Source organism: Musa acuminata, chromosome BXJ3-11, assembly GCF_036884655.1.
Source record: "Musa acuminata AAA Group cultivar baxijiao chromosome BXJ3-11, Cavendish_Baxijiao_AAA, whole genome shotgun sequence".
Taxonomy (NCBI): Eukaryota; Viridiplantae; Streptophyta; class Magnoliopsida; order Zingiberales; family Musaceae; genus Musa; species Musa acuminata.
The window spans coordinates 10,444,495-10,472,134 of record NC_088359.1 but is presented as its reverse complement, the minus strand read 5'-3'; the positions used below and the strand labels follow the sequence as shown (position 1 = coordinate 10,472,134).

General features: G+C 35.3%; 1 protein-coding gene across 2 annotated transcripts; it reads left to right on the top strand.

Moving 5' to 3' along the window:
* The first annotated feature begins 951 nt into the window (after positions 1-951).
* Positions 952-26,968, top strand: LOC103971270 (homeobox protein LUMINIDEPENDENS). 2 transcript variants are annotated; one of them, XM_009385261.3, is made up of 13 exons: positions 952-1,367; positions 7,659-7,686; positions 14,215-14,345; positions 15,947-16,398; positions 16,486-16,579; positions 16,651-16,744; positions 17,461-17,584; positions 18,327-18,378; positions 18,464-18,504; positions 18,635-18,723; positions 23,419-23,862; positions 25,139-25,719; positions 25,818-26,968. In XM_009385261.3, the coding sequence occupies exons 1-13, from the start codon at positions 1,182-1,184 to the stop codon at positions 26,760-26,762; spliced, it is 3,261 nt and encodes a 1,086-aa protein (XP_009383536.2). In that variant the 5' UTR covers positions 952-1,181; the 3' UTR covers positions 26,763-26,968. The 2 variants fall into 2 exon arrangements, with proteins under 2 accessions (XP_009383536.2, XP_065030588.1); XM_065174516.1 differs by having other exon boundaries at positions 1,307-1,367; positions 7,659-7,720.
* The last annotated feature ends 672 nt before the right edge of the window (positions 26,969-27,640 follow it).

Sequence of the window (27,640 nt, the reverse complement as noted above, 5' to 3'; positions counted from 1 at the left end):
AATAAATCATTTTAATATATAAATACTATATTAAGGAACTAATTATATATTACATCGTGTAGTTAGCTATTTTATTATTTCGATCCTTATATTTTAAATAATTATATTGACATCCCTATAATTAAAAATAAATAAAACATCTAAATCAATTTATCATATGATTTTACCAATGAAAATACGAAAACAATGGATAAAAAAATAATTTTAACGTTCCAGTTGATGGTTATGAAGAAGAGTGACGGTGAGAGATGAGGGTTGCTCGATAACTACGTCGACGTAGATGTAAAGTAGTTATCTCTCGTCATTGTTCTTCTCATTCATAAAAGTAACCCGCAACCACCAACGATATCATCGTCTATCACCACCAACTAAAATATTAAAATTATATTTTTATTTTTTATATTTTTATTTATAAAAGTGATGATGTTAGGATAAATAGATTTAGATATTTAATATAACTTTCTGGATAAAGATGGTTGACTATATGGATAATCTATAATTAATCATGCACAAAACATCGACACCACGAAAGTTTTTTATTTTATTAATTATTATTATTAACCCACACTTACCCTTCCTTGTAAGAGAGAGAGAGAATAAAATGTTTTGTTCAGCTCGTATCCACCTTATCCTTTAGAGTAAAAAATTTGGCTCTTATAGACAGGTACAGGTGGATTCTCGATAGAAAACTATATATTATATTTTAAAATAAATATAATATAATTTTAAATATGTCTCGTCCATAAAAAATATAATATATTTTTAAAATATCTAATAGCTGAGCTTAGTCCAATATCGATGATGATAAAAGGTATATATATAAAATATTTTATCGGACTTTAGTTCACTTTCGGATCTTTTTAATATTTGGATCCGGATCGTGGACAAAAGCAGCCTAACCTGATTCAGTTACACAACACAATACAGTATAATAATATAATCAATCCATTTCTCAAGGCAAGGCAAGTCTAATTGTTTATTTCCGTCTTCTATTTCGCCGGTCGTGTTTCGTCTCCTCGTGCTCATCCCCTTCCGGTCATCCCGACGTCATCGAAACCCTAACCCTAATTTTGTCCACTTTGATTGGATCGGAGCTTGCTACGGTTCGCGTCTCCGATCTGGGGCTCCCCTTATCCTCACCTTCCGGTCTCTGATGCGCGACCTCTCCGTTCGGGCCGGACATGGCGCTTGTGGCGGCGGACTCGGCGGGTGCGCTCGTGGAATTGGACAATGGGGGCCCGCCGGGGACATTGGCGCGGCTTGTGGAGTCCCAGAGGGAGCTTTTCCACAGTCAGATCGATCAGCTGCAGAAGCTTGTCGTCGCCCAATGCAAGCTCACCGGTGTCAACCCCCTCGCTCAGGAAATGGTAAGTTTGCGTCTTGAATTTAGGGGGTTGTTGGATATCACGTTTGTTGGTTTTGATTTCTTCGGTTAGTAAGATCAGAATGGTTGAAATGGATGGAAATATTGGGCTCTGAAGCAACAAAATTTTGATTTTGATGCTTATGTTTTTAACTCTTGATGCATTACTAGCTATTTATTTGTTGTACGGATGAGTTTGCAGGCTAGGTGGACGATCTAACTCCCGTATTTTCTGTTCACACATGACTAGAATAAGAGTGATATTACTAATTCCTTACCTATCAGTTTAAGTTAGGTGTGGGAAGGACTTCAGTTATGATTTCAATAGGAATCTAGTAATGCAGAATTATCTTTCTAATTTTGGATATCGGGTGAGCTTTTTATATTCAATTTGGTAGATAAACAATTGGTTCTTGGTAAGCTCCTTAGTTGTCTAACGATTGTTGTTCCAGTAAAGAACTTTTGTGTTATTTTGACGACTGTCACACCATCAAGGATGAGACATTTTAAATGGTCAGAAGGATATAGGAAATTATAGGAGTGATATGTTCATGATGTCAGAGTGAATGCACTTTGGTCTAATTGAAGACCTCATGTTTACTAATTTGGGTCATGATTTTGGTAGATTCTGATGTTCTGCTTTTCCTAATTTGTTACTAACAGAATTTGGAAATCAGAACCTTGCTATTGATTATAGTTCATTGGGCCAGCTGTTCTCAGTCCAATCTGGTTCATTTGGATTGGGAGTGGCTGGTGTAGAGTCCTGCTGGCTAATTTTTCAGTTTTCTTCTAGAGATTATTGGTTGTCTGGGTGATTTTCAGTAAACCTCCAGCTGCCAGTTTGTGGACTACTAGAAGAAGATACAAGGAGAAGATGAGAACAAGAAGAAAAATATTAAGGAGAATATGAGGGAGGACAGGAGAGTACGAGGAAAGAGAAGAATTGGTGGCCATGGGAGGAAAGGAGTCTCTATGATTGAATTGTGCTTGTCGGTGATTGTGCATGACTGGTTGATGCTGGAGTAGGGAAGTAGATGGAAGAGGAAGGTGCTAGTTTCTTCTAACTCCGTTTAATATCTTGCTACTCACCTGTGATAAATGGTTGTAGACTGCTCATCTGGCTATGTCATATTTTCAATTTAAAAAACAATTACTATATTATTTTTAAATAGAGTTTTAATAGGATATATGTACGGGGGTGGGATTCTTTCCTTGAACTTCAATTGACCAGACTTAGATGTGATTTGTTTAAGAAGGCACTTTGGTCACATGTTGGATTTCGGTCAAAACATCCTGACCCATTAGTAGGTTAGGTTCAGGCCAGTCTTACTGTTGCCTTGGTTGTATGGTACAACTGGATCCAAACTGATGCAAACCTATTTTGTTAAAAACATTATATAACATGCCTTGCAGCCTTGACCTCACAACCCAAGTTGTGTGGGTTTATGTTTTGGTTATGAAAACCTGCTGCCTGCTGGTGGGTTGATTTGTGTTCGAGCCCACCCTATGTTCCCTTACTATCCCATCTCAACCTGGTTAGATCCCTTCCATCTTCACCACTCTCTTTCTCTCTCTCTCTCTCTATATATATATATATATGTATATATATATATATATATGTATGTATTATATATGTATAATATGTATATAAATATATATACATATATACATATTATACGTGTATAATATGTATATATATTTATATACATATATACATATTATACATGTATATGTATATGTCCATGTATATTGTAAAATTGTAAAATTGCTTCTCGATCATTCTTAATGTGTCATTTTGATAATCCGTTCCCATCAATCCTAGGGATTCTAGGAATTAACCTTATTTTAGTCCCAATCTTGTGAATTTTCCTCTTAGTTTGGTTTGAACCTTTGTTTCTTGCTTTTTTTTTTTTTTTTTTTTTTTTTTTTTCCTTTTTTGAGTTTGGTTCGATTCCTTGAGATTATTTTTTGGTACTATTTTATGTATATAATTACAATTTTTTAATCCTGTTGAATGTTCTCTTGCCTAAAGTACCTTTATGAGACCATCATGAAACTTGTGATTTTTTGTTGTGTTGGACTCTTCTCAATTGGAAAAAATTTTAGGGGTTATTTCATAGCTGTCTACTTATTTATAGAGCAGGTCTTGATACAATGGTAAGGTTGTTTTTTTGTGACATGAGAGATCATGATCGAGTTATGGAAATAACCTCTTTATATAAAAAGGATAATTGCATATATTGACCCTCCCCGGACCTTGGTAGGATCCTATGCACTGGATACATCAATTTTTATTCATTTTGTTATCTCTAAGCTGACTGAAGGTTTAAAATTTCGACGGTATCAGTTGGTATGTACTGGTATTTACCAGTCTGATGGGCAACTGATCCATGGACTGGACTATTTTGCTAGATTCGGTATGGAACCAAGTGTATCACGTAAGAAGCCTACTGTGCTGAGCAGTCTAGTAACTAGCTGCTACTCACATGGCTCATGGCTATCAATTGATAAGTGTACCACTCGGTGACCCGATTCCTGCCACACTTCAAATAATAAAGCTGACCCCTCCCATTCTTCTTTTTTTCTTCCTGAACTGTAGTTTTTTATCCTCCTTTCTCTTGAGTTTTTCTTTTTATTTACTTTTTGAAATAGCTCTTATTTTGCTTCAAAATTTTCAAATAGCTTGGATTTCAATGAGTTTTTTCTTAAATTATGTCTTTGTTTTTCTGTAAGCTTCAATTGCCGTAGATCTACTTTAGTATAAGCTAGATCCACTTTAGTTTGGTGACTTTGGTCTAGATCTATACATATTTAACCTAGATTCATGATGGTCTGACCTAAATCCACCAAATCTACCCTATTACAAATTTCACGGTGATAATACCATGACACTGATTGGTCCTTGTTCGTAGAATTTGATGTGTCTTACAGAGCTAGCATAGTGATGATGGTTGCATTTTTCCAGCTTGATAGTCAGTGTAATTTTGCTTTTCAAATCCTCCTTGCCCAGCAGCATACTGCCACAATTGTAGTTAATGATAGACCATGATTGCTAATATTTATTTCATCAGTGGCGTACTATATATTGATATCAGTTTCTGTGGGCATAATATCATGCATAGGTTCTTCGAAATTCTAATTTTGATATGAGATTTGGCTACCTCTGATTGAATCATGGTGATCCTTCTAGTCGCAGGTCACTAATAAATTATGACACATTTATGAAAAAAAATAATATTTTGCTTTGTAATACATACATGTATAATATGCTCTCTTTAGCAAGGTATGCAGTTTCAAATAATACCTTCCGTACCGGGCGGTACGTACGGTATGATACAGTATATATATATATATATATATATATATATATATATATATATATATATATATATATATATATATATATATATAAAGGCGACGTCGCATCGTCTGGAGAAGGAAAAATAAAAAATAAAATTATATATATATACCGAGTGGTATACCGAATGGTATACCGCTCGGTATACTGTATCGTACCGTACCGTACCGTACCGAGCGAATGTCGAAATGCCGGTACGATACGATATTTCAAACCTTGCTCTTTAGTACATTAATTGGCTTTTTATGCAAGTTTTCTTCACATATGATATGTAATAGATCTTAAAATCATATATGCATGCATTATTGAGCAAAAAATATCAAAAAAATTATATTTTTATTATAATTAATATAGGTTTGATTGAATCGATCTAATCAACTTGTACTGATTGGTTCTGACCTGCATTGACACTTGGTATGGGTGCATACCAGTAACATACCGGTCCTTTCAAGGACTGTTGGTGCCACCAGCATGAGATTTTAATGGTTAATTGACCTTTGCATATTGAAATTGGTTGGGCTTACATTCTCGTGCACTGTTCTTGTATGCAGAAGAAGATGTTGGAAAGGAAATCAAAGGAAAAAAAGCAAGATATCTTTGTGTTAATTCTTTTTGAGACATGCAACATTTATTGTAGTTATAAGTGAGCTATATGTGCACTTATTTTAGTCAATTACTTTCAAGTATAAAATGTAACTCAATTTGGGAACAGCTTGTTGGTATCAAGCAATCGAATGTAAATTCTAGATAATTAAAAATTCTATATTGGGATCCATCCACAAACCCTTTCCCACCACTGTATAGAGTAGCCTAGGTTTGCTTGGGTTTAGATCAGCCCTTGGCTATCAAAGAGGCTAGGACTTCAACTTGGGCTGGTTGGGTTGGGTTGGTTTGAAGGTAAGCCTAAGTGCAACTTTTGTTTTCATTTCTTAGTTTGCATCCTGACCCAACTTGACCTCCTGCCTGGTGCTTTTAACCCAAGCACAAACTGAGATAGGGTCAGGTTGGACCTTTGGTTGCTTGGGTTGAAAGCTTGGAGGAAATACTGTAGAAAGGATCATGATTGCAGAAGCAATAATCACCTCCTTTTAATTTGGCATCATGATGAATTCAGAGTACAGTTACATAGAGAAATGATAAGCCTAATATGTTTCCAGAAGGTCCACTAAAATCGTAGATCTTGCCTTAACATTGTTGCCATTGTGGATATATTCTTTTAGTGAGGACATCCACTTCAATAGATTGACACAAAGCATGCACAATAAATAGAGATTCTGTCGGTAAGGGGAACAGAAGTGGAAGTTTGTACTCTTATGATTTTATGGGTGGCTATATTAGTGACACAACAAAGTATGGATGCTGCTGCACTGGGAGGGTGGCAAAAGTTTGTGGGAGGCATTGGATTGGTTGGTGGGCAGCTTCTCAGCTGCCATGGCAATTGGCTTCTTGACAAGTCTTGGGTTAGGGAGGATGAGCATATCCGATAGAGAGGAGTGATACAACTAGAGACGATGAAAAGCAGAGGGAGAGAATGGCAGTGGAGACAGAAATTGAAGAGGGTGTGTAAATTAGGTGGCTAAATAAAGGATTTAGAATTGAGCTGATCTAATTCTATTGTACATATTTAAGTTAATAATACATTAATCATATGATGGTCCGGGTTGTGATGGCCCTGGTTGTTCCACCCCTCAACCCAAGCTCAATCCAAGTCTAAACTGAGTTATCACTTTCCAGCCAGAGCCTGTTCACATGCACCGTCAGTGTTGGCCCAAGTTGATTTAGGGTTTGCTCGTTTGCATTGCAGCTTTAAAATAGGCCAAAAGATTGTCACAACAATTTGGTACAATTTATATCTTATTTTGCACAGTTGGTATGATATTTCAGTCTATTCGAGCAATATGATGCCTGCCATGGTTGACTCTAATAGCTGTATGTATCTATGCATCTTAGTTAGGCTCTTGAAGGACTCCACAAGTCACAGGAGAGGTGGAAGTATAAGTTCATCTCAATTATGACTAATTTGATCCATATCTAGATGGAATAGAGGTGGTAAAAGACTTTCCTAACTGCTCCTAGTTGAGTTGGAGATGGGGTTAATAAGCCTTTTTATCTGGTCCTAGATTGATTAGTATAAGACATCTAATTTTATGGTATTTTAGATCGATTGATTAGGATAAGACATCTATGTAGTTTGTTAGTTACTTAAGTTTTGTTTGATCCATGGATGAAGGAAGGATATAGGTCCAAAATTAAGAGATCAGAGGTAGGCGGCACATCCTCTGCATTTCATCCAAATTACGGGGGTATGAGTTCCGTGGTTGTTGAATTGTTCTATCCCTACTTGTTTGAGTTATTTTCTTGTGATGCTGCTTTTATCTATTCTTACTATTGTCTAGTCAAATGCAATGGTTGTAGCATTGAGAAATAATTCATATTGTTGCATTTTCTCTTATCCTCCCTATGGATTCCTACCTGTTCACCAATATATAAGCTAGTTACTCGATATCCCATAGAAATGCTGTGTGAACCTTGTGTTCATGTTTCGTATATTTTTTACCTTAATTTTCTGTGATGCTACTTGGTTTTAAGATGCATGAGCCAACAATGGGTTATGTACATTTTCTGATTTTTTACTTCTACCATCTAAACTTTCTGCTTCTACAATGCAGTATGTACATTTAATTACAATATTTTTCTTTCTGTGGAGCTGTTATCATTCAAGTTTGTGGAAGCAGCAATGTACATGTTGCACTTATCATTGTTGTGGATTGTCATCTTACTTTTTGTTACATTGTCAATTTAATTTGTTGGGACTGAGCATAAGTCATCAACATTTATGCTCCTTAATCAAATAAGAGTCATTGATCTGTATTTTTTATGTACACCCAATTTTAATCAAGATGGATGATAACTGAGTTCATTTTGGTTTGTCTGCAGGCTGCTGGTGCATTATCAATAAGAATTGGTGAGTTGTTGACTTCCATTTGGATGGCTCTTAGGTGACCATCTTTCTCTGCAGTTTATTGTTAACTTGAATTAGTTCAAAATTTTCCATCCCATTTGATAATTTTATGCTCAAAATTATCGGAAATATAACAGTTAATTGTTCTCCACAATTTGAAGTTTTACTATGACAGCATTTGTTTGTATCTGATTGCAGATTAGTTGTACATAGCTTTTTGAATGGATTTCTTATATAAATGTAAGTCATTATTGAATCATTATACCTCTGCTGAAACCAAAATAAACTTTAGCAAGTAAGGCTTGATTATGTGGACGTGATTGGCTTAAATGCTGAAGACTTAAGTTGAAATATCAAAGATTCAAGAAAACTAATGTTCTTATAGGGTTTAAGCTACTCTGTGTTAGCATATTATTCACTGGAGGGTGAATGTGGAATGGGTGCTTGATTGGTTAGTAAAACTGTCTTAATTTCATTTGATTCAATACATGCAGGACAGAACCATATCATAAAGATAGAATACTAATAATAGATTTGAAGAAAAAATTGAAAGATAAGAATGGCGTATAAAAGAAAGAAGGTTACAAGTAGGAACACTGTAGATTATATTTGGAAGATGATGATATTGTGGAATTGACAATGTAAGCTGGAATATCCATTGATTAAAATTCTTTCACGAAGCTACAATACGGTGGGTGCTAAAGAAGATTCTTGTAAAGGTTATAGTGTAGCTTCACGAGAGAGTTACTGGTAGTGTGAGGAGTTCAAAAAACAATCACTATGAGAAGAACATGTTTGAAAGATTGATGGATTTTATTAAAAGTGAGAAATCTAGAAGATATTTAGCAAAATGAAATAGAGAAAATATACGTCGTTTAAAACTTACACATCCTATGATAACTTTTATGGTAAGCCTGGTAATAAGGATGGGGAAATGGTATTTTTTAGATTGCCAAGGCTAGGAATGTGAAGTGCAGAGAATAGATAGCATTAAATATTTAGATGTATAAAGGATACAGATGAAATAAGTGTTTGTTAACAATTTAAAGCTTAAGGAAAGATGGAGAATTTATTTTGATAAATTATTCAGCGAATACTGTATATAACTTAGCTTTAAAGATAAACAATAATGATAAGTTTATAATTTTCATGTTTATTCTTAATACTGGGGCAATGAGGTAAGGGAAAAGGATGATAGTATCTTAAAGTGTAGGACCTATTTTAATTAAGTCTTGACAAAGTTGGAATAATATGTTTGACTAGTTTATTAACAAGAAGTTGAGAATTAAGATGATGTGAAGAGCTTTTTTGGTGTCCATTTATATGAACAAAAGAGATATTCAAAGTTACTTTAATAATTTAATTATAGAAGATCTAGACTAGTGAGTTACTGTATAAAACTTTGAGAAAGAATGATTGTAAGAACTAAGAAGAATAAGATAAAAAATAAGTTTTTTCAAAAGTCAGTTCCATTTTATGTTTGGAAGATCAACCAGGAAAACTATTTATTTATCAACACAATTAATGAAAAAAAATTGAGAGAAAAGAAGAAAGATTTGCATTTGGTTTATTTTTAATTTAGAAAATATCTATGATAGATTTCCCAGATATTTTATTACGTTGAATTTATAAATGAAAGAAACATCCAATAATTATGTTGGTTAACACAAATGCATAATAAAGTAGTCATTTGGTCTTAGGACACTAGGGAGTATGTCTAATGAGTTTTCTATGATCATAGGATTATATTAATTATTAGCTTTAAATTTTTATCTTTTCATATGAGTAATGAAAGAATTTATTTGCCATCTTTAGGATAGACCCTTCTAGTGTATGTTATATGTTGATATTATTGTTCTCGTTGTTGAGTGTCCAGCTGGGATTAATTTGTTATTGGACAATCCTTGGAAACTAAATGTTTTGGATTAAGTAGAGCTGAGGTTAAATATAAGGAAAGTAGTTTTAGCAATCTCAAGTTAAAAACTAAAGATGTAATTAAGATGGATGAATAAGAAGTTGCTGTGGTGAAGATTATAAGTATCTCAGATCTATTATTAAACACGAAGAAGAGATTGACGAAATATGAATATATAATATACAGAGTGTAAATTGGATGTTAAAAGGGGATAGGGATGCCAAGAATTTTGTTAATTCATTGTGTGACTCGATTAAAAGATATATAAGATGCAAATCCCCAATGTTCTCTGGATTGAAGTATGAGGTAGTTAAAGTCTATTACAGAAGTTCGTGTAACTGAGACGAGATCATGTAATTGAGATGAAATTGTTGTGTTGAATGTGCAAATTCCTTAAAAAGTTGTAACAAAAATGTTTTCATCCATAAACAATTAGATTTAAGGTTAAAATGAGGAAAAAACATCTAAGATGATTTGGACTTGTTAAACGAAAGCGTATGGATGTCTTAGAGGAGGTGAATAGATTAGGATTAGTTCTGCAAAGGAGAGAGAGAATGACCTTAAAAATTACTAGAAATCATAAAATTAAATTAAATACTCTTTATTTAAGTCATGGCATGCAATTTCGAATGGTACCGTCCGGTACGGATGGTATGTACCGGTCCGACGGCATACCGGTACGTGGACCGTCTGCTACCAGATGGACTGTGCTACAGTGTTACACTGTAGCAATGCTACAATGCTGCAGTTAGAGGAAATTGCTCGATAAACCCTGGTGTACCATTCGGTATGCCGGTACCATACCGTATCGAGCCAACCTCGAAACACCGGTACGGTACGGTATTGCATACCTTGATTTAAGTAGGATATTGCTTTGCACAAAACTCTGGTGGAGAAGTTTCATGTATTTGACTCCAAATAATGGGGACATTAAGGCTTGTCTTTGTTGGAAGTAATCTCATCTAGTTGGTTGGCTTTAAATCATGCTGTTGAGAGAATATATGCATAGCATAGGCATAGGCTTGTTCTGGTGTGTGACAGAATATATGCATAGCATAGGCATGCAATTCTTTGGCATAGCTCCCCATCACTTTTACATATATATTATTTGCAAAGTTTGGTTAAATATTTCAATTCCCTGTTGTCAACATGGCTGAAAATGTGAACTTACCATGCTTTCAACATAATTGAGTTCGTAAGAGGCATATATTTTGATGTAGAACAGGTTCAAGACAAGAAGAGAACATGTATTCTTTTTTATTTTAGAATAGAGCAAGGGAAAGAGATAGGATGCTGAAGATAATAATTGTGAAAGATAAAATAAGAAAAGGATAACTATTAGATTCCCTTTGACTTCAAGATTAATTCTTAGGGATGAAGGTCTCAAACCTGTGTACTTTTTAGATTTGGATGATGGAAAAAATTGTAGCTTCACACTGTTCACACATAATGTGAAAACAAGCTCAATTCATTCAACATTCTAATGATCTTAAGTTATTATTGCTTTCCTCCTTTTTGTAGACCCTGAAGCAAAAGAATAAAAGGAAAATACAAAAACATGAAGAATACATTATAAAAAAAATACATTTCATGAATTAAAACATATCATTTCTTTTTCTTAAGTGAAGATATATTTCGATATTTGTTTTGGGAAACAATCTTCTTTGAAAGTTTATTTGTTTTGGATTCATAGGCTTCTTTCTCTGTAGATTCTTGAATCAAGAAGAAACTTTCTTGCAAGAATATGATTTTTAATTGAAACTAAAACTTATATCCTTTCTTTTCCTTTAGAATATTCAGTCATTTGTAATTTTTATTTATCTTGGTAACTGGTATGGGATTATGGAAGATGTTGTCATTTCTCAACTTATAACATTTGCAAAAGACAGCTAAAGTAATTAAAATTATTCAAATAAAGAACAAATTAGAATTGTATGTGGCTTCTTCTACTTAGGAACATATCTAGAGTTTAATGATTGAAAATTTGTTCTATGTCGATATAGAACATTATAGCTTAGCCAAAAGTTTTGTTACATTGGACAAGTTCATGACAAGCAGAGTGTTTATATATATATATATATATATATGTATATGTATATATATGTATATATATATATATGTATATACATGTATATGTATATACATGTATACATGTATATGTATATGTATGTGTATGTATGTATGTGTATATGTGTGTGTGTGTGTGTGTATATATAAGAATAGAGAAAGATTAAAAGAGAGGAAGAAATAAATAATAATTATGATGATAATATATAAAAGATAACTACTTGAATCACTCTTAGTAAAGGGATTAACTCATAGGGGTGAAAGCCTCACACCTCCTTACTTCTCACACCAATCATGGAATGTGAGAAAAAGAAATTCAATTTACTTAATGTTCCATGATGTTTAGTTATAATATTTTACCCTTTTTACAGATCCTGAAGTATAAGAAGTAAAAGAAGAAACGTAAAAACAAGAAAAAATAAAATAAAGAAAATTACATTCCATAAATTAAAACAAATTAATTATTTCATGTTTTCTTATTTAGGGAAGATTTATTTTCATATTTGTTTTTACAAACAATCTTCATACTTGAAGATATTTAGTTGAAAGGCTTCCTTCTTTGTCGATTCTTCAATCAACAAGAAACTTGTAAACATGATATCCTCAATCAAATCCAAGGCATATGTCCTTTTTCTTTATAAATTTCAATCAAACCAGAAACTTGGAAGGATGATATCTTCAATCAAAACCAAGACGAATGTCCTTTTTTCTTTAGAATTTTTAAGTAAACCTAATATCATCTTCTCCTATCTTTTATTTGGCTTTTGATTTCATTCGCCTAGTATTATTTTGATAACTAATGTAGGTCTATAAAAGATGTTGCCATATGGAAATTTATGTTATTTGCAAAATACAACTAAACCATGGTTTGCAATTTCATGTAGATTAGTCCTACTGATCGATATTTATCGGGCTAGGCATGAATCGATAGTGGACCGCCTCTCATTTTGGGAGGTTCAGTCCAATTAAAAAATGTCTTTGAAGGTTTAACTCACCAATTCATTTCGGGTCACAAACACGCAAGCTCTCTTCGCCATCTTGATGTAGAGAGTTGTACCTTAATTCCACCTATCCATCTGTGCCTGCCATGCGCCGCCGACCTCTTTTTTAGTACTCCTCTTTTCCTTCTCTACTTTCATTGTCTCCTCCTCCTCTGGTAAGCCAAGACAGATCGTATCCGTATCAATCTAGCCATGGATTGGCATAGGTTCAGTACCCAAATCACATTCTTTGCTCCAAGTTAATAAAATTCATTCAGATGAGAAGTTGCAAATCAGTGATTTCAATAGGCGCTCGGGCGCTCGCCTAGGCGCTCGGGCGAGGCGAGGCCCGAGCGCCTCGCTTCACTTCCAAGCGATGCGCTTCAAAGAGGCACCGCCTGGGTGCTCGCCCGAGCCCAGGCGTCGGGCGCTTCGGGCGAGCGCCTGGGTTAAACCAGACGACCGAACCAGCGTTTTAGGTCCGGTTCGGTCTTCGGTGCTTTAGTTGGTTCAATCGAACCAACTAAAGCACTGATATCAGCTGCCGCTGCCCAACCTTAACCCTGCTCGCGTTCATGCTGCCGCTGCCACTATTGCCGCTCGCCGCTCCTGCTACCACTGCCGCTGTTGCCGCTTCCGCTGTCGCCGCTCGCCACTCCAGCTTCCGCTGCTGCTGCCGCTGTCACCGCTCCCGCTCCCGCTGCCGCTGCTTGCTCCCGCTGCCGCTGCTTGCTCCTGCTATCGCCGCTCCCGCTGCCGCTGCTCACTTTTACCGTTGTCGCTACACCATCGGTCTTCCCTTACACTCCTCTTCCTTCTCTTTCGAAAGTATACTGTTAACAATATACTAGTAACAGTAATGTATTTGTATTTATTAGTTTAATAATATATTATTTTGATTTTAATATTATTAAATAATTATATTTATTAATTATATTATATATTTTAATATTTTAGTGTCTCGCTTCGCTCGAGCGAGCGCTTGGGCAAGCGCCTAGCACTTCGAGCTTTTTTGGACCTTGACGCCTTTTGGCGCCTAGCACTTTTTAAATCACTAGTTACAATGATCTTGCATCACATTTTGCACCTTTTTTGCTTTGATTTAGGAGGACTTACAAATACAAACATTTCTGCAGTTAGGTTTTACTCAACATATATTTGCATCCTAGCCAAAAAACTGTATCACCACTTGGAAAGCTTGGCCAAACAGCAGTATTATCAATTCATTTTTTTCTAATGAAAAATTATAATATTTTGTTGATTAGTAAAACACTTTATCATTGTGTTAATGTTGTTTTTCATCTTGAATAGTTATCACTAGAGGTGCTTAAAGTTTTTAAACTGGCCTTTATGTCAACCCATTAGGAATGAATTACATCTGAAATGTAATTTTTTTTTCTCTTCTCTGAATCTCCTTTTTCCTTGACTTCTCTTTTGTTTTAAATTACTTTCTCTGTAAATCATGCATATGTGGTAATTTTTTCCTTGGATTTTTACAAGTTGCTTTTGATGCTGATGTAATGTGGAGAACTTGCTACCTGAAAACTGATATTGTGCGAGGTTTTACAGGAAAACGGCCAAGGGATTTGTTGAATCCTAAAGCGGCAAAGTATATGCAGTCAGTTTTCTCTATCAAGGATGCAATTGGGAAAAAAGAAAGTCGCGAGATCAGTGCTCTTTGTGGGGTTACAGTTTCACAGGTCCTTTTCTTCCAGCTGGGATGTGACTCATCATTTCTATTACTTCTCTTATGTATATGTCATTGTAACAACTATTACAGTGAGGATAAGTCGCATTTAGGTATGTTATATTGCATGCAATGCGGAGAATAATGAATGGTTTGAGAAATGAAAAATAAGCAAGGATTTTAGTGGGTTGCATCAAAAAAATTGTGGTTCAAATTTTTATAGTCAGCTGAATTTATTTTTAAGTTTAATTTTCTCAAGGAACTTGTTCAAGCCATCTTTCACCCTTTTATCACTGGAATGACATAGCAGAAGATTATGAAAAATTTTAGATGAAGTTTATGCTGCAAATATTGTCATCATAAAAGTACTTCGGGCACAAATGCTTTAGTCTAGAAATAAGATTTTCATCTGGAAATGGTTTTTTCTACACAAATGTAATTTATTTGATTTGGACCAGTAGATTGATTCTGTTTTCATCTATGAATTGCTGAATCTATAAGATATAGCATCTATTAGCTGACCAGAATATCATGTAAACTTGTGGCAGGAATATGCTATTTATGATGACAAGATGTCAATCTAAGGCATTGTAAGTACTAAGTAGTACAAATTATCAGTTTGTAGCCTGATTCATCTTGTTTACTCGGATTTCTACTCTTTGTTGTTTCATCATGGCTCTTCTCTCCTGATGTTCTTGACTTCTAGGTTGATGCTGCTCAATAAATATTTACGATATAAATAAGGCTCCTTTTTCTTTTGGGTTTGGACAATTCTTTGAAACTTCTATTTCTCATGAAAGACTTTTCTTTTGATATTTTGCTTCTAAAAGACAATTAAAAAGAGACTTACGAAATTAAAGGGCCATAAGTTTCATAAGGATGAATAATTAGTCTACCCTTGTCTGATAAACTCAATGGAAAAGAATGATTTAGCACTCTACATTCTGCTGGATATGTGTGCTTGCTGTTATCCATGTGTATCACTGAATGTTTGTAGAGGCATGCTGTAAATCAATTCCAAGAAAATGCTTTTACACATCCTGGGATGACCATTGCATGGCACAGTATGTAACATAGTGTGTTGTTTGAGCATTATAATAGCATCAAAGTCATGTGAATTATTAGAAAGATGCTGAACAAAGTGAACTAAATATGATTTTCAAGTCATCTTTGTTAAGATTGTTTTTGCACCCTTTCAATGCTAGCATAAAAAGATGAATCCCCCATTTTTTTTTTTTCTCATTTTCCTTTATTGGTGCCATCTGTCTTTTCTTGCAAATGTTATACATTCTGCTTAGTAACCAAATAGAACCTCCCACATTGCTGACTACCATTTCTTGGATTATGTGCTCCATAACATGCATGGCAAGATTTATTTTTTTGATTGATATATCTCATGTTGGTTTACATCTCATAGTCATCTATAGTTTCTTTGCTTTATTTAAGTTTGTATTTTAGAGAAAATCATAAGAGCTCATAGTTGACAAGCAACTATAGAGTTGGTTGATATTGTACTTCCTTTCCATTCTCATCTTTCACACACACACACACACACACACACACACACACAAAAGAATTGGGAATTAAAATACATCTTTACATTCTATGTTATAGGTCAGAGAATATTTTGCTGGTCAGCGCTCAAGAGTGAGAAAGCTTGTTCGTTTGTCATGCGAGAAAGTAACTAGATTAGAAGAATCCAAGACATCCAAAGAAGACCATTTGGTTAGTTTAGATCAGTCATTGCCTGTCAGCGAAGTGCCATCAGGAAATGCTGCTGCTTCTGATGCTTTTGTAACCGTGGAGCTTAAACAAGTTCCTGATAACACTGGCATTTTTGGTACTGTTAAAACATACCAACAGGAGACACTGACTTCAATTGACCTTGTGAAAGAGGAAGGCCGTCCATCCTTGTTGCAGGAAGAAACTATTCCTGGTGTCAACTCTGATGATAAGGAATTCTTAAGTAACATATTCAATTTGATGAGGAAGGAACAGACGTTTTCATCACAGGTGAAGTTGATGGAATGGGTTCTTTGTGTTGAAAACTCTGCAGTTCTAAATTGGTAATTTTGTACGTTGTTGTTTTGAACTTTTGCTTATAATTCAGATCATCCATTGAAACTGATCTTATATCTTTTACATGTAATTAGGTTTTCAAATAATGGTGGCATCACCATCTTGGCAACATGGTTGAGCCAAGCAGCTGTTGAAGAGCAAACTACTGTGCTTCTTGTCATTTTGAAGGTTCTGTTTTATGTGTTTGAAGAAAATTGCTTTATCATGAGTTTCTGAATTGAGGTGATATTTTCATTCAGGTTCTCTATCACCTGCCTGTACATAAAGCTTTGCCAGTGCATATGTCTGCCATAGTGCCAGTTGTTAACAGGCTGCGGTTTTATAGGACATCAGGTGTGTACACACTATGGATTTCAATGAGACATAATTAAACTTTAAAAAGTGTAGGAAGTATATACTAATATAAGGTCATAAGAATAACAGTGAATGAGTTTTGAGGTTCATCTTTTCATTGTATTCTGGTAATAGTTGGGCAGTAATCTTTAAATCCTATAAATCTGTGCATCCATGGATTGATGATAAGATTACATCAGATTTGGATGGCAAAATTGAAGTTAACTCACAGTGGTTGTACATTGTTTCTGGTATTAGTGTGGGAGACTTGGCCTTACATCTGGATGAGAAAACTAGTTCTTTACATGTCTGTGGGACATGTCCACTCGCCAGATAGGAGATTGGCAAAATTTAACGAGGTTGGTCCTCAAATTGCTTTGCTGCAGAAGATGTCAATGGGCCGAACAAACTTGGCATAGGTTGATTTGATTTGCTTAGAATTACAAAACCCAAGGCTAAACTCAACCTACTCATGGTTCTGGTTAAAAAGAGAAACCAGACTCTAAGTGATTCTTATTTCTCATACTTGACCAGACGAACACTTTGACAACTTTGAGGAAATTAAACTCTTTCTTAGGGAATGCTACCTGATTTTAAGCATCCAGTAATATTTCTGTTTATTCCTTTATTAAACATATTTACAGTTTAGTCCTTTTCTTTTTCTTTTATTCCTTACAAATACTTATTGGAACTCACTCATCTGATTTGGAGATCAGACATATCAAACAGGGCAAGGGTCCTTCTTTCACGATGGAGCAAAGTGTTCATTAAAAGCCAAGCTTTGAAGAGACCTTTTGTTAGTTCCTTCAAGACAACAATGGAGGCGATTCATAAACAAAGGTGTGTATTCCTTTCTACTATGTAGCAAGGTATGCAGTTTTGAATAATACCGTCCGTACCGAGTGGTACATACCGGTTCGTCAGTTGACCGGTACACGGATCACCCGTTACCGGACAGAATATATATATATATATATATATATAAATATATATTTATATTTATATTTATATTTATATATAAATATTTTTATAAAAGGCGTCGTTGCCTCACATGGGAGAAGGAAAAGGCGACTCGCCTTATATATATATATATATATATATATATATATATATATATATATATATATATATATATATATATATATATATATATATATATATATATATATATGTATGTATGTATGTACACACACACACGAGGCGACGTCGCCCCGCGTGGGAGAAGGAAAAGGCGACGTCGCCTTATATATATATATATATATATATATATACCGAGCGGTATACCGCTCAATATATAGTATCGTACCGTACCGAACAAATGTCAAAACTCCGGTACGGTACGATATTTCAATCCTTGCTATGTAGTATTTCATTCCATAGTTAGTGTTCCTTTACAACTTGTGTGACTGTGGTTTAGGTCACAAAAACAACCTCTCTGCTTGCAGGGTTGAGGTTGTGGATATTGAGCCTCCCAAAACTCAGCATTCATGGGAGTCTCGTACATTGGGATGCACTTTTTAAATATTTTATTCCATTCTTCCTTCTTTCACTATCTTTAACTTCAATGTTTCTTGTGTGGCAGGATGAGTGGATTTCTTAATGATGAGTTATTGCAGGCCAAACTTGACATTCCTGTGAGTATTTCTTTATAAAACACATCATATCATCTTTCTATTTGAATATGGAGACTTGATTTTTTTTTTTCTTTCTAACTGGTAGGAAGATATTCTTGCACTTACAGAAGATGCTGAAACAACCAAGTATTTTCTTGCTGCAGAACAGTCAGATAATTAGTGTTTTTGAGTTGCTTTGTTTTTGTTAATGGTTGAGGGTATAGATGAAGCTAACTTCCAGATAAATGATTAATACTGCAGTCTCTCTCCCATGCAGAACAATAGAGCCTAAACAAACACTGAAGCTGCTTCCAGCATCTGGTGCTGACTCAAGTAAGAATCATGATCGGAGTGTCTCATCAACCAGTATCCATCAGCTAAATACTCATTTTCCTAATCTACTTTATTGTCCAGTACTTGATTATCCATTATATAGAACTACTGCTACAATAATTTTGTGAAGTTATTTCTCGATGAATCTCATACATGAGGCTTCCATTAGCTTCTGATTTTCAAACTGTCATCTGGCATAACTAAAAGTGTTGGAAATAATAGGTTACTGCAATATTCAGCCTGTTTTGCTATTAACTTGATAAAAGCATGATCTTTTAAGTTGATTTGAATTCTAGAATGGTACCATGTGATTTGTAAAGTGATGTAATCTATTCATACTTGATCAGTCCTCTTTTTAAGCTTGGACTCTAATTAAATATGCTTTAAGCATAGTTTGTTCAACTGATCAGTCCTAAACGAGCTTTATTTCTAGCTGACCTTTACATGTGTGTGACTCGAACAGCTTGATAAGCAATTAGCCCTGAATGCATGTTGACTTGGACAATTATGAGCTTGACTCCTTAATTAACTATTATTAAACATCAGATTAGCTTGATTGAATTTATGCTGTAATTAAAATTTCAAATTTATATTTAATATACATGCAAAGAAATATGTAAAGCAAACTCTCGTCAAGCCTGGCCATCTTCAGGTGCAGAGACAAAGTCAAAATTGGGCCTATATATAATTATTCAAGCCAAGCTTTGGGATTGGCATGGTACCAATGTACTGGGTGGTATTGTTTGGGCATTATACCTTCATGTAAGTTTAATATCGACCAAGACCTGACCATATGTTTGATACCAATTGGACCAGTAGGTATCAGTTGGTATGATATTTGTCGTGCCTCAAAATCTGGAGGATGTGACAATCTACCAAATGGCCATGGGCTAGTTTAGATCAGATCTGATCCTATTTTCTTTCTTTTGAAACTATCTAACCATGGTGTAACCATAATCATTTGTGTGGACACTTGCATATATTTACTTGTCTTATTATACTATCCTTATTTTACTTAGTATAACTAAAATCAAGGACTATCCTACTGTTGTATTGCCCGAAACTGAAACGACCAGTATGTTCCGGTCCACTGGATGATCGCGGATCACCTGGTTTTAGGCAAAATGCAAGAAGCGGGGGTGTACAGCTTGATATGCCCCTATGTCGCCCGTTACGGTCGTAACTCAATCATTACCGACCTATATCGATCAAATCTAATAAAATCAGGGTCTGATCAAATTGACTGTTGGACCTTGGTTCACCCCTTTTAAAAGCCCCTCCTTCCCCCTCTTTGACTCTCCCTCACTCTATTTTTCCCTCTCTTTCTCACTCTCTTACACTTTCTCACTTCCCTCATCACATATTTATAAGTTGCTTCCGTTAATTACTTGTTTCCACATATAATCTAACATATCAACTCATATCCTTATATGTGACTTTAGATTAATGGAAGCAACAGAGGACCATATAACAAAGTTGCTCCTCAAGGATTCAAAAAAGATAAATTCACTATCTCCTCCTCAGAACATAGAATTCCATTCATTTGACTCATTTACATTCTATTTTTATTGAAATCGAATAAAAGTACCATTAAATTTGGATAAAAACCCTGAAATTTATTTTTTTTAAATGATTTTTCTATCATTTTCAGGCCTTTTTTCTGAAATCGAGTATGTATAGACGTAACGTATGTCCCAAGGCCGATACCACCGGTCGCCGTGAGATGATGGTCTTTGACTTTGTTAATAACAAATGCTAGATTTAGAATATTAACATAATACAAGAATGAACATTATAAAAATATCATCTAATTATTTCATATTTTTAGATCATTTTTTTAATATTAAAAGTCTTCAATGGACCTTTACCATAAAATCCTTTCAGGGACATGCAGAACATCATGATAATTATCCATGTATCTTTCAATGAGTTACATGTGGAGATGGGGTGGTGAGGGTGAGACTGTGAGAAAAAAATCATTAAGTGGACAAGCCTCCTTAGGTGGGTAAACAAGATTTTAAATATATTTAAGGATATTTACAAGACATCAATATAAACAATACATGTATTTTACATAGTCAAATCAATATATACAAAAATAAGAAACCACTCATATTCATTATGTTCATCATCATATTTAGGTGCATCTACTTTTTATTTCTCCTTTCATCTTATACTTAGGTATGTACGAACCCCAAGGGAATCAACCTCATCCCCTGGACAATATTTTTGGTGAACTTAAGGTAGACTTAGATGCCATCCATCTTAGATTTACCACCACATTTGATTAAATTTTCTACTTTAGTCTACAAGGTTATTAATGTGTATCACTCATATTACCTCATTGCCTCTGTCTTGGTGGATTTAAACATCATCCTTTCGTCGATCCGAAGCTTTAGCATCCTTGGAATCTACAATGAGGCATAAGCTTTTGTAGGTGAATTATTAAGAACCTGTAAGTATATATATATATATGTATATATGTATATATATATGTATATATGTATATATGTATATATATATATATATATATATATATATATATATATATATATATATATATATATATATATATATATATATATATATATATATATATATATAGTATTTTCGTATTTTATATTTCATGTCAATTGTTAAAGCATATGCTGATTTCATGATTAAAGCAACAATAGATGAAGCAAATTTTTTATAGCTCGCAAATCATGGTGCACACAATCTAGAAATGAATATTATCAAGCATTTACAACAAGGCAAATAACTATAGAATATCATTTTATTCAATCAAGACATAAAATACACATTCATCCATATTTGATATTTAAAATAACATTTATTACTTTATTAAATAACTAAAAACATCTTTATAAAAACCTAATTAAAAACCTAATTAGGGTGACAAGCCACTTACCTCAAGTCGAAACATTGGTGAATCATGTGATTTTCTGGTCACCTTAAATCAAATTCTGCAATATTTAGTCATGATTTGTTTTTCTGCAACACCACTTTTCTTGTCATTTGGGAGCTGCACAGCTTTTCATCTAAAGAGTTGTAGATATCACCTCACACTATAGGCCACAATATCTTAACGTAGTGTAACTTAAAGCTTGTTGGAATATCTTGGAATTGTCCGCTAATAGAGAGGCAGTGCCTCCAATGCCTCACGTTCACCACTCTTTTCTTTTCTTTTCTTTTGTTCCATCTTTTCTCTGCAAGAGTCAGCATATCATTAGCATTACTTCCAAAAGGTGTTTGTAATGATCCTCAACAGGTACCCATGCTTAGCCTGCTCAAAGTAAGCTGTCACACCATCCATTCCATATGTGATTCCTTCAAGAATATCACCTACTTTCATCTTTTCCAAATAGTATCTGTAATTCCTCGGTGAGTGTTGGGGATAATTTGACATATTTTGTCCATCTCTTATATAAGTTGTATCAGGAGCTTCATGTTGTTCTTGTGTTATTTGGCTATTATTTAGCCGAACATTAATTTGTTTGAAATTTAGATCTGAGGAGATTCCATATACTTTTCAGTTGGTATAATATCGGACGTGTATTACTTGATTTGATCATAAGATGACTAACTCAGATTTAACCCTCTAAACATGTTGGGTCTTAGTCTAAAATCATTGCTAAAATGTAAGCTTGGATGGTCTTTGATCATAAATGAATTGTTCCAGATCCAGTAGTATTTTTGTTCTAGAAAAGGTAGTACTATATTGTGGTCCCAATTTTTTTGATAACTGTAAGATTAGTCATGGCTTTTATGTAACAAGCTTTTGTGGTAGGAATCAAGAACCTTTGAATTTAAGTATTTATGTTCTCAGAAGATTCTATACCTCTAGATCCTCTATGTTCTCAGAAGATTCTATACTATATTGTGGTCCCAATATTTTTGATGATAACTGTAAGATTAGTCATGGCTTTTATGTAACAAGCTTTTGTGGTAGGAATCAAGAACCTTTGAAATTAAGTATTTATGTTCTCAGAAATTCTATTCCACTAGATCCTCTATAAAATTTTCTTTTGTTTTGTTTGCAGATGTTAGTATTTGGTGCAAGAAAATTAAGATGTCATCTCAAAGTTTGCCAACTATATAACCAGTGGTTTAGCTTTTTCTCTTTGCTTCATCTAGACCTATTCAGATCACCTTCTCTTTCATGCAATCTTATGAAACAATATTACTGTATCAGTGCATAAAAAATATTCCTAATGAGTTTAGGTTAATATAAGCTGTTTGATCTTGACTAGCGGAAATTAGATTAGCCATGTAAATGTCAAATGACTATTTGAATAATATCAGCTCCATGAATCATATGGTATGAGAGTATCATTATGCTTATTGCATCATTGTCTCCTTTTCTGTTGAACTCATTGAATTTTATCGTTGTCAAGTGTTTCAGTGGGAACCTTTTGCAATTATTAGCTTTTTACCAATTGTTAACCTTCTGTAGAAGCATATGACATTGAATGTAGAAGTAGAATGTGTTGGAGATTTATCCAATTTCTGGTAAATGTACAATATTTTTGCAAGAGCCACTATCCTAATCAGGTACAATATGTACATCATTAGAGCCTTGACATGCTACATCCTTACAATTAATAAATTGGACTGTAAATTAGTTGTGAATTAACTAATAGTACGAACCGCTGCTAGTCCTGCATCTCTCCTTCAATATCATGTCGCTAACTGTTTGAACATTATAATTTCCTTAGCAATTTACAGAATCCAAAGAACGCAGAAAGGTTTTGTTGGTGGAACAGCCTGATCATAGAGCTGCAGGTAGAAGTGCGCAGGTTGTACGAGCAGTATCAGCAAATCATAGCCGTCCAATGTCAGCTGATGATATACAGAAAGCAAAGTTGCGTGCAATGTTTATGCAACATAAGTATGGAAAAGTTGATCCATCAAGTAGTGGAAGTAAGTTAGAGAAAATTGAAGATCCAAAGGCACTTTCTGCATCTCAGATCAACAATGTATTATCTGAGTGTAAAGCACCTCAAGATCCTCATCTGATTAAAGAGGGAAATAGCATCCGAATAGTTTCCACAAAAGATAATCTTCTCAGTGAGTCTGAAACTGCTAGCAATTCAAATTCAAATTCAACTTCTAAGCAAGACTGTTTGGGAATGTTGAATTGCAAGCCAATTCAATGGAAGATTCCACGAGGTATTTTCTATTCTCTTTCTGAATATGAGTATTGACATGGGTGAACCAGTAAGCTTTTTTAATCAAACTTTCCCATTGTGTGTCTGAATAATCACAATTTATTATATGGTTCATTAGGACTCTGACATTCCTGTTTGCATTTACTTGGTTTTGGCAAAAGATTACAAAGCTAAACATGCTCTGATTTTGCTCTTATGCTAGAATTTCAAGATATTATCCCTGCAGTAGAATCAGCATAAGAAATGAGAATCATTATAAATATTTTTTTAGAATATCCAACATAACAGTGTTGCGTATGGTACCGTTTGTTTTCTTTCATGCTTGAGGTTGAATTGCTTGACTGAAATCTGTAATATTATTTTTATGGCATTATGGTATGCTGCATATTGCTCTCATAGATTTGGGTTCCTGAATTCAACACTTACACCATGAGTTAATGTAGGGGATTGTCGTTAACATTGATATTTAGGCCAAGATATATTTTGGTTTGGAAGCAATTGGAAAGATGGAGGTATCTTTAGTCGAGTAAAGTTTATTGTTTATTATGGTTATCCTTGTCGGGATGCAAACAATATTTATTTAAGGGTTCTAAAAGTAGATATATTGAACATGTGATCATCAAGAACGAATTAGTTATATAATATTTTGCATCTACTGGCTTATCTTTTGTTCCTAAAAGGATATTGTACATGAGAAAATAAATGTGCCATTAAAATGCTATTGATGTCACAATGATTGTGCTTATATCCAACAATCGTTGGACCAAATGATTGAGTGGACCAACAAATTATCTACAAGTGCTTGTGTTTATATCCTCAGCTCATAAATTTTCTAACAAGAATCAAGTCAAAATTAGGAGGGTTTGACATACTATATACTGATTACATTTTTTGTTAAGTATCTGCATCTATGAGAGTGCTGATTGAAATAATGAATTATTCCTTGTCGAGTTTGACATAAACTCTGGACAGCTGACTTATAAAAATAGACATTCCAGAAAGCAGCCATGCATATTCTTCATTGAAACCTTTGCAAGAGTCCTATATTTTTCATTCTCTGTCAACTCTGATCTTGTTGCCAGATGTTCCAGAGCAGAAGATACATGTAAATACCACTGTAGGAGAACTGCATTGAAAGTTTTGAGTTGGTTCGAATCAAATCTTAACAAATGTTACGGGGAGACCTATAACGAATAATAGTCTGCATGAAGGGTTTGAAATGGATGCCTTATCGCAAATCATTCTAAAAGTTTCTTTCGTCATATTTCCTTACGCAGAGACACAGATAAGTTCTACATGGAGTATGGGTGCAGGGGAGGACAGCAAGGAATTTGATGTCCAAACACAGAGAAATCAGCGAGAGAAAGAAGCATTCTACTCATGCCTCCAAGACATCCCACCCAATCCAAAGGAACCTTGGGACAGAGAAATGGATTTTGATGACACCTTGACACCAGAAATCCCAACTGAGCAGCCACCGGATGCTGATGCTGAAGAAGGCTCTTCATGTGCTCCTATTAAAGACGCTGAGGAAGCCCCTGCATCCAAGGCAGCTGCTGACGTCACCTGTGCTTCACCAATCAGTGATGGGCCTCCAGAGCCAGACCTTGAGTTGCTAGCTGTGCTGCTAAAAAATCCAGACCTCGTCTTTGCTCTAACTTCCAACCAAGGAAAAAGCTTGACAAGTGAGGAGATGGTGCTGCTGCTGGATATGCTTAAAAGAAATGGTGTTGGATTGACTGGTATGTTGAATGAGTTGGCACACCCGACGGAGAATAGTTCTCATAAAACAAGATCCCAGGAGCAGGAACCACCAACATCTCTTCCATCTCCAACCCCTCCTTCAGAAGCTGCAAGAGTGAGACTTCTGCTAACAACCGTTGCAACTGCAATTCATTTGGTCTTATGCTATTTTGCACGTTGTCAAGCTCACCATTTATTCCTATTTGTTTGCAGAGTGGTTGGAGGTCAGATTTTCGAGCCTTTTCAAAGACTCCAGTTTTGCAGCCTCATTTTTCAGGCAACAGAACAGTGGCAGCTCTTACTTCTGTGGTTTTGCAACCCCCTCCTGCTACAGTTTTTCCAGTGGTTTCTGGGCCTCAGACTCCTGGTTTAGTATCACCTGCTCAGGCACCAGCAACAATATCCTCAGTGCCAGAAGGGATGATGATGAATGATTCGACAACTCGAAATCTTCCACCCATGAGTTTGCTTCCAACCAGGACCCCAGCCCCTTCTCCACCTCCCCAAAAAACATCCATCAGATATCCGTTGCAGCAGACGAAAGTTTTTAACTCTGATTTACCCAGTAAACAGTACCCAGTCACCAAGACAACCTTCATTTCCTCGATCCCTCTACAGGAATCTCTTGGTCACAGCCGCACTACCATGTCATGTCTGCCTGCATTACCTGCTTTGCCCCACAATCTACAAAGACCACAACTTCTACCAAAGGCTGAACCGTCAAAAGTTTCCCCCATACCTCCCACATGGCCTCCCGTATCAGGTGCTACTAAAGTTGTGAGGCAGGATACGACAGCCCATCAACTTATTTCTCAACCAAATGGTATACTAGAGGCTGCTGTGCCCAACCAACAATATGTTCCAATCCAAAACAACTATAGCACATACCCCAGTGGGACTGTGTCACAGGCCCACATGCTTCCCGGCAGCCTACGAGGAGATAGGAATGGGAGCCTCCATGGTGACGGCGGTTCGCTGGGATCGACTGAGTTCCCAGCTGGGTGGAGTTATAACGATGAATCCAGAAGGGAGAGTAGGTCAAATAAGATGCCTGAATGGTCCACTGAGAATTGGGATCGCTACAGGTCTGGTGGTGGTGGTAAAAGGTGGCAGGATCATGGACATGGACATGGACATGGACATGGACGGCAGAGATGATCTTTTTGTGTATGGGTTGACGGATATCTGTTGGTGGCAGTCACCCTTTCACAAGGTTCCCTCTTGATAATTTTTTTCCTTCTTTTCTTGTAATAGATGATAACCATGGATGGGTAGGTGATTGATTCCTGAGTTACAAATGTGTTGAAATCGAACATTCCGTTCCAATTGCCAATTAATGAAAAGAATTAAAATGTCGTCACCAATTTGGATCGAACAAGGTTATGCCTGGTGGCTGATGACTGATTTTTTCTTTTTTGTCCACATTTCCTTTTTCTAGCCCGGTTTACTGGATTTCTTGTGTTTTTTTGCACTCGGATACTTCTCTCCATCCAGTGCCATGTCTATGATGCAATTAAGAAAGCCCACAGATTTGTTGTTGTATGAAGCCCCGACTCATTTGATGTATTGTGTGTTTTCTGTAGTTCTTTTTTAATCCATTCCATGATAGGCGCTCGAACACGTAGGCGTTCGGATGAGATGAGGCAGAGTGGCGAGCGTTGAATGCGTCAAAACAATTCTAGCCTAAGATTGTGTCTATTCTCGTTGGATGTTGCTGGGAACCTGAGAGAAAACAAAACAAGTGGGAGAGCCTGCTTTTTATCTCTACTGCCACATATATCTCAATAATACCATGATATATCTCTCCCTATTTCATCTAATTGGTCTGTCATATGCTTCTCATTACGCAAGTTGTAAATGTCATACAGACTATGCTTCTTATACCTTTTTTTTCATTAGCAAACAAGCAAAAAGTATGATTGAAGCAAACCTTTTTCTGGTCTTTTTCTAATTATTTGTCATAAAGATTGAGATTAGCCAAATGCCTATTAGATAGCAGCATATCTTCTCGTTTAAATTCATAAATTCAATCTCAT

Coding starts and splice junctions, on each gene's coding strand:
- LOC103971270 (XM_009385261.3), top strand. CDS start 1,182: ATGGCGCTTGTGGCGGCGGACTCGGCGGGTGCGCTCGTGGAATTGGAC. Junction 18,379..18,463: donor AGGCCAAACTTGACATTCCT/GTGAGTATTTCT, acceptor TCTAACTGGTAG/GAAGATATTCTTGCACTTAC. Junction 25,720..25,817: donor CTCCTTCAGAAGCTGCAAGA/GTGAGACTTCTG, acceptor ATTTGTTTGCAG/AGTGGTTGGAGGTCAGATTT.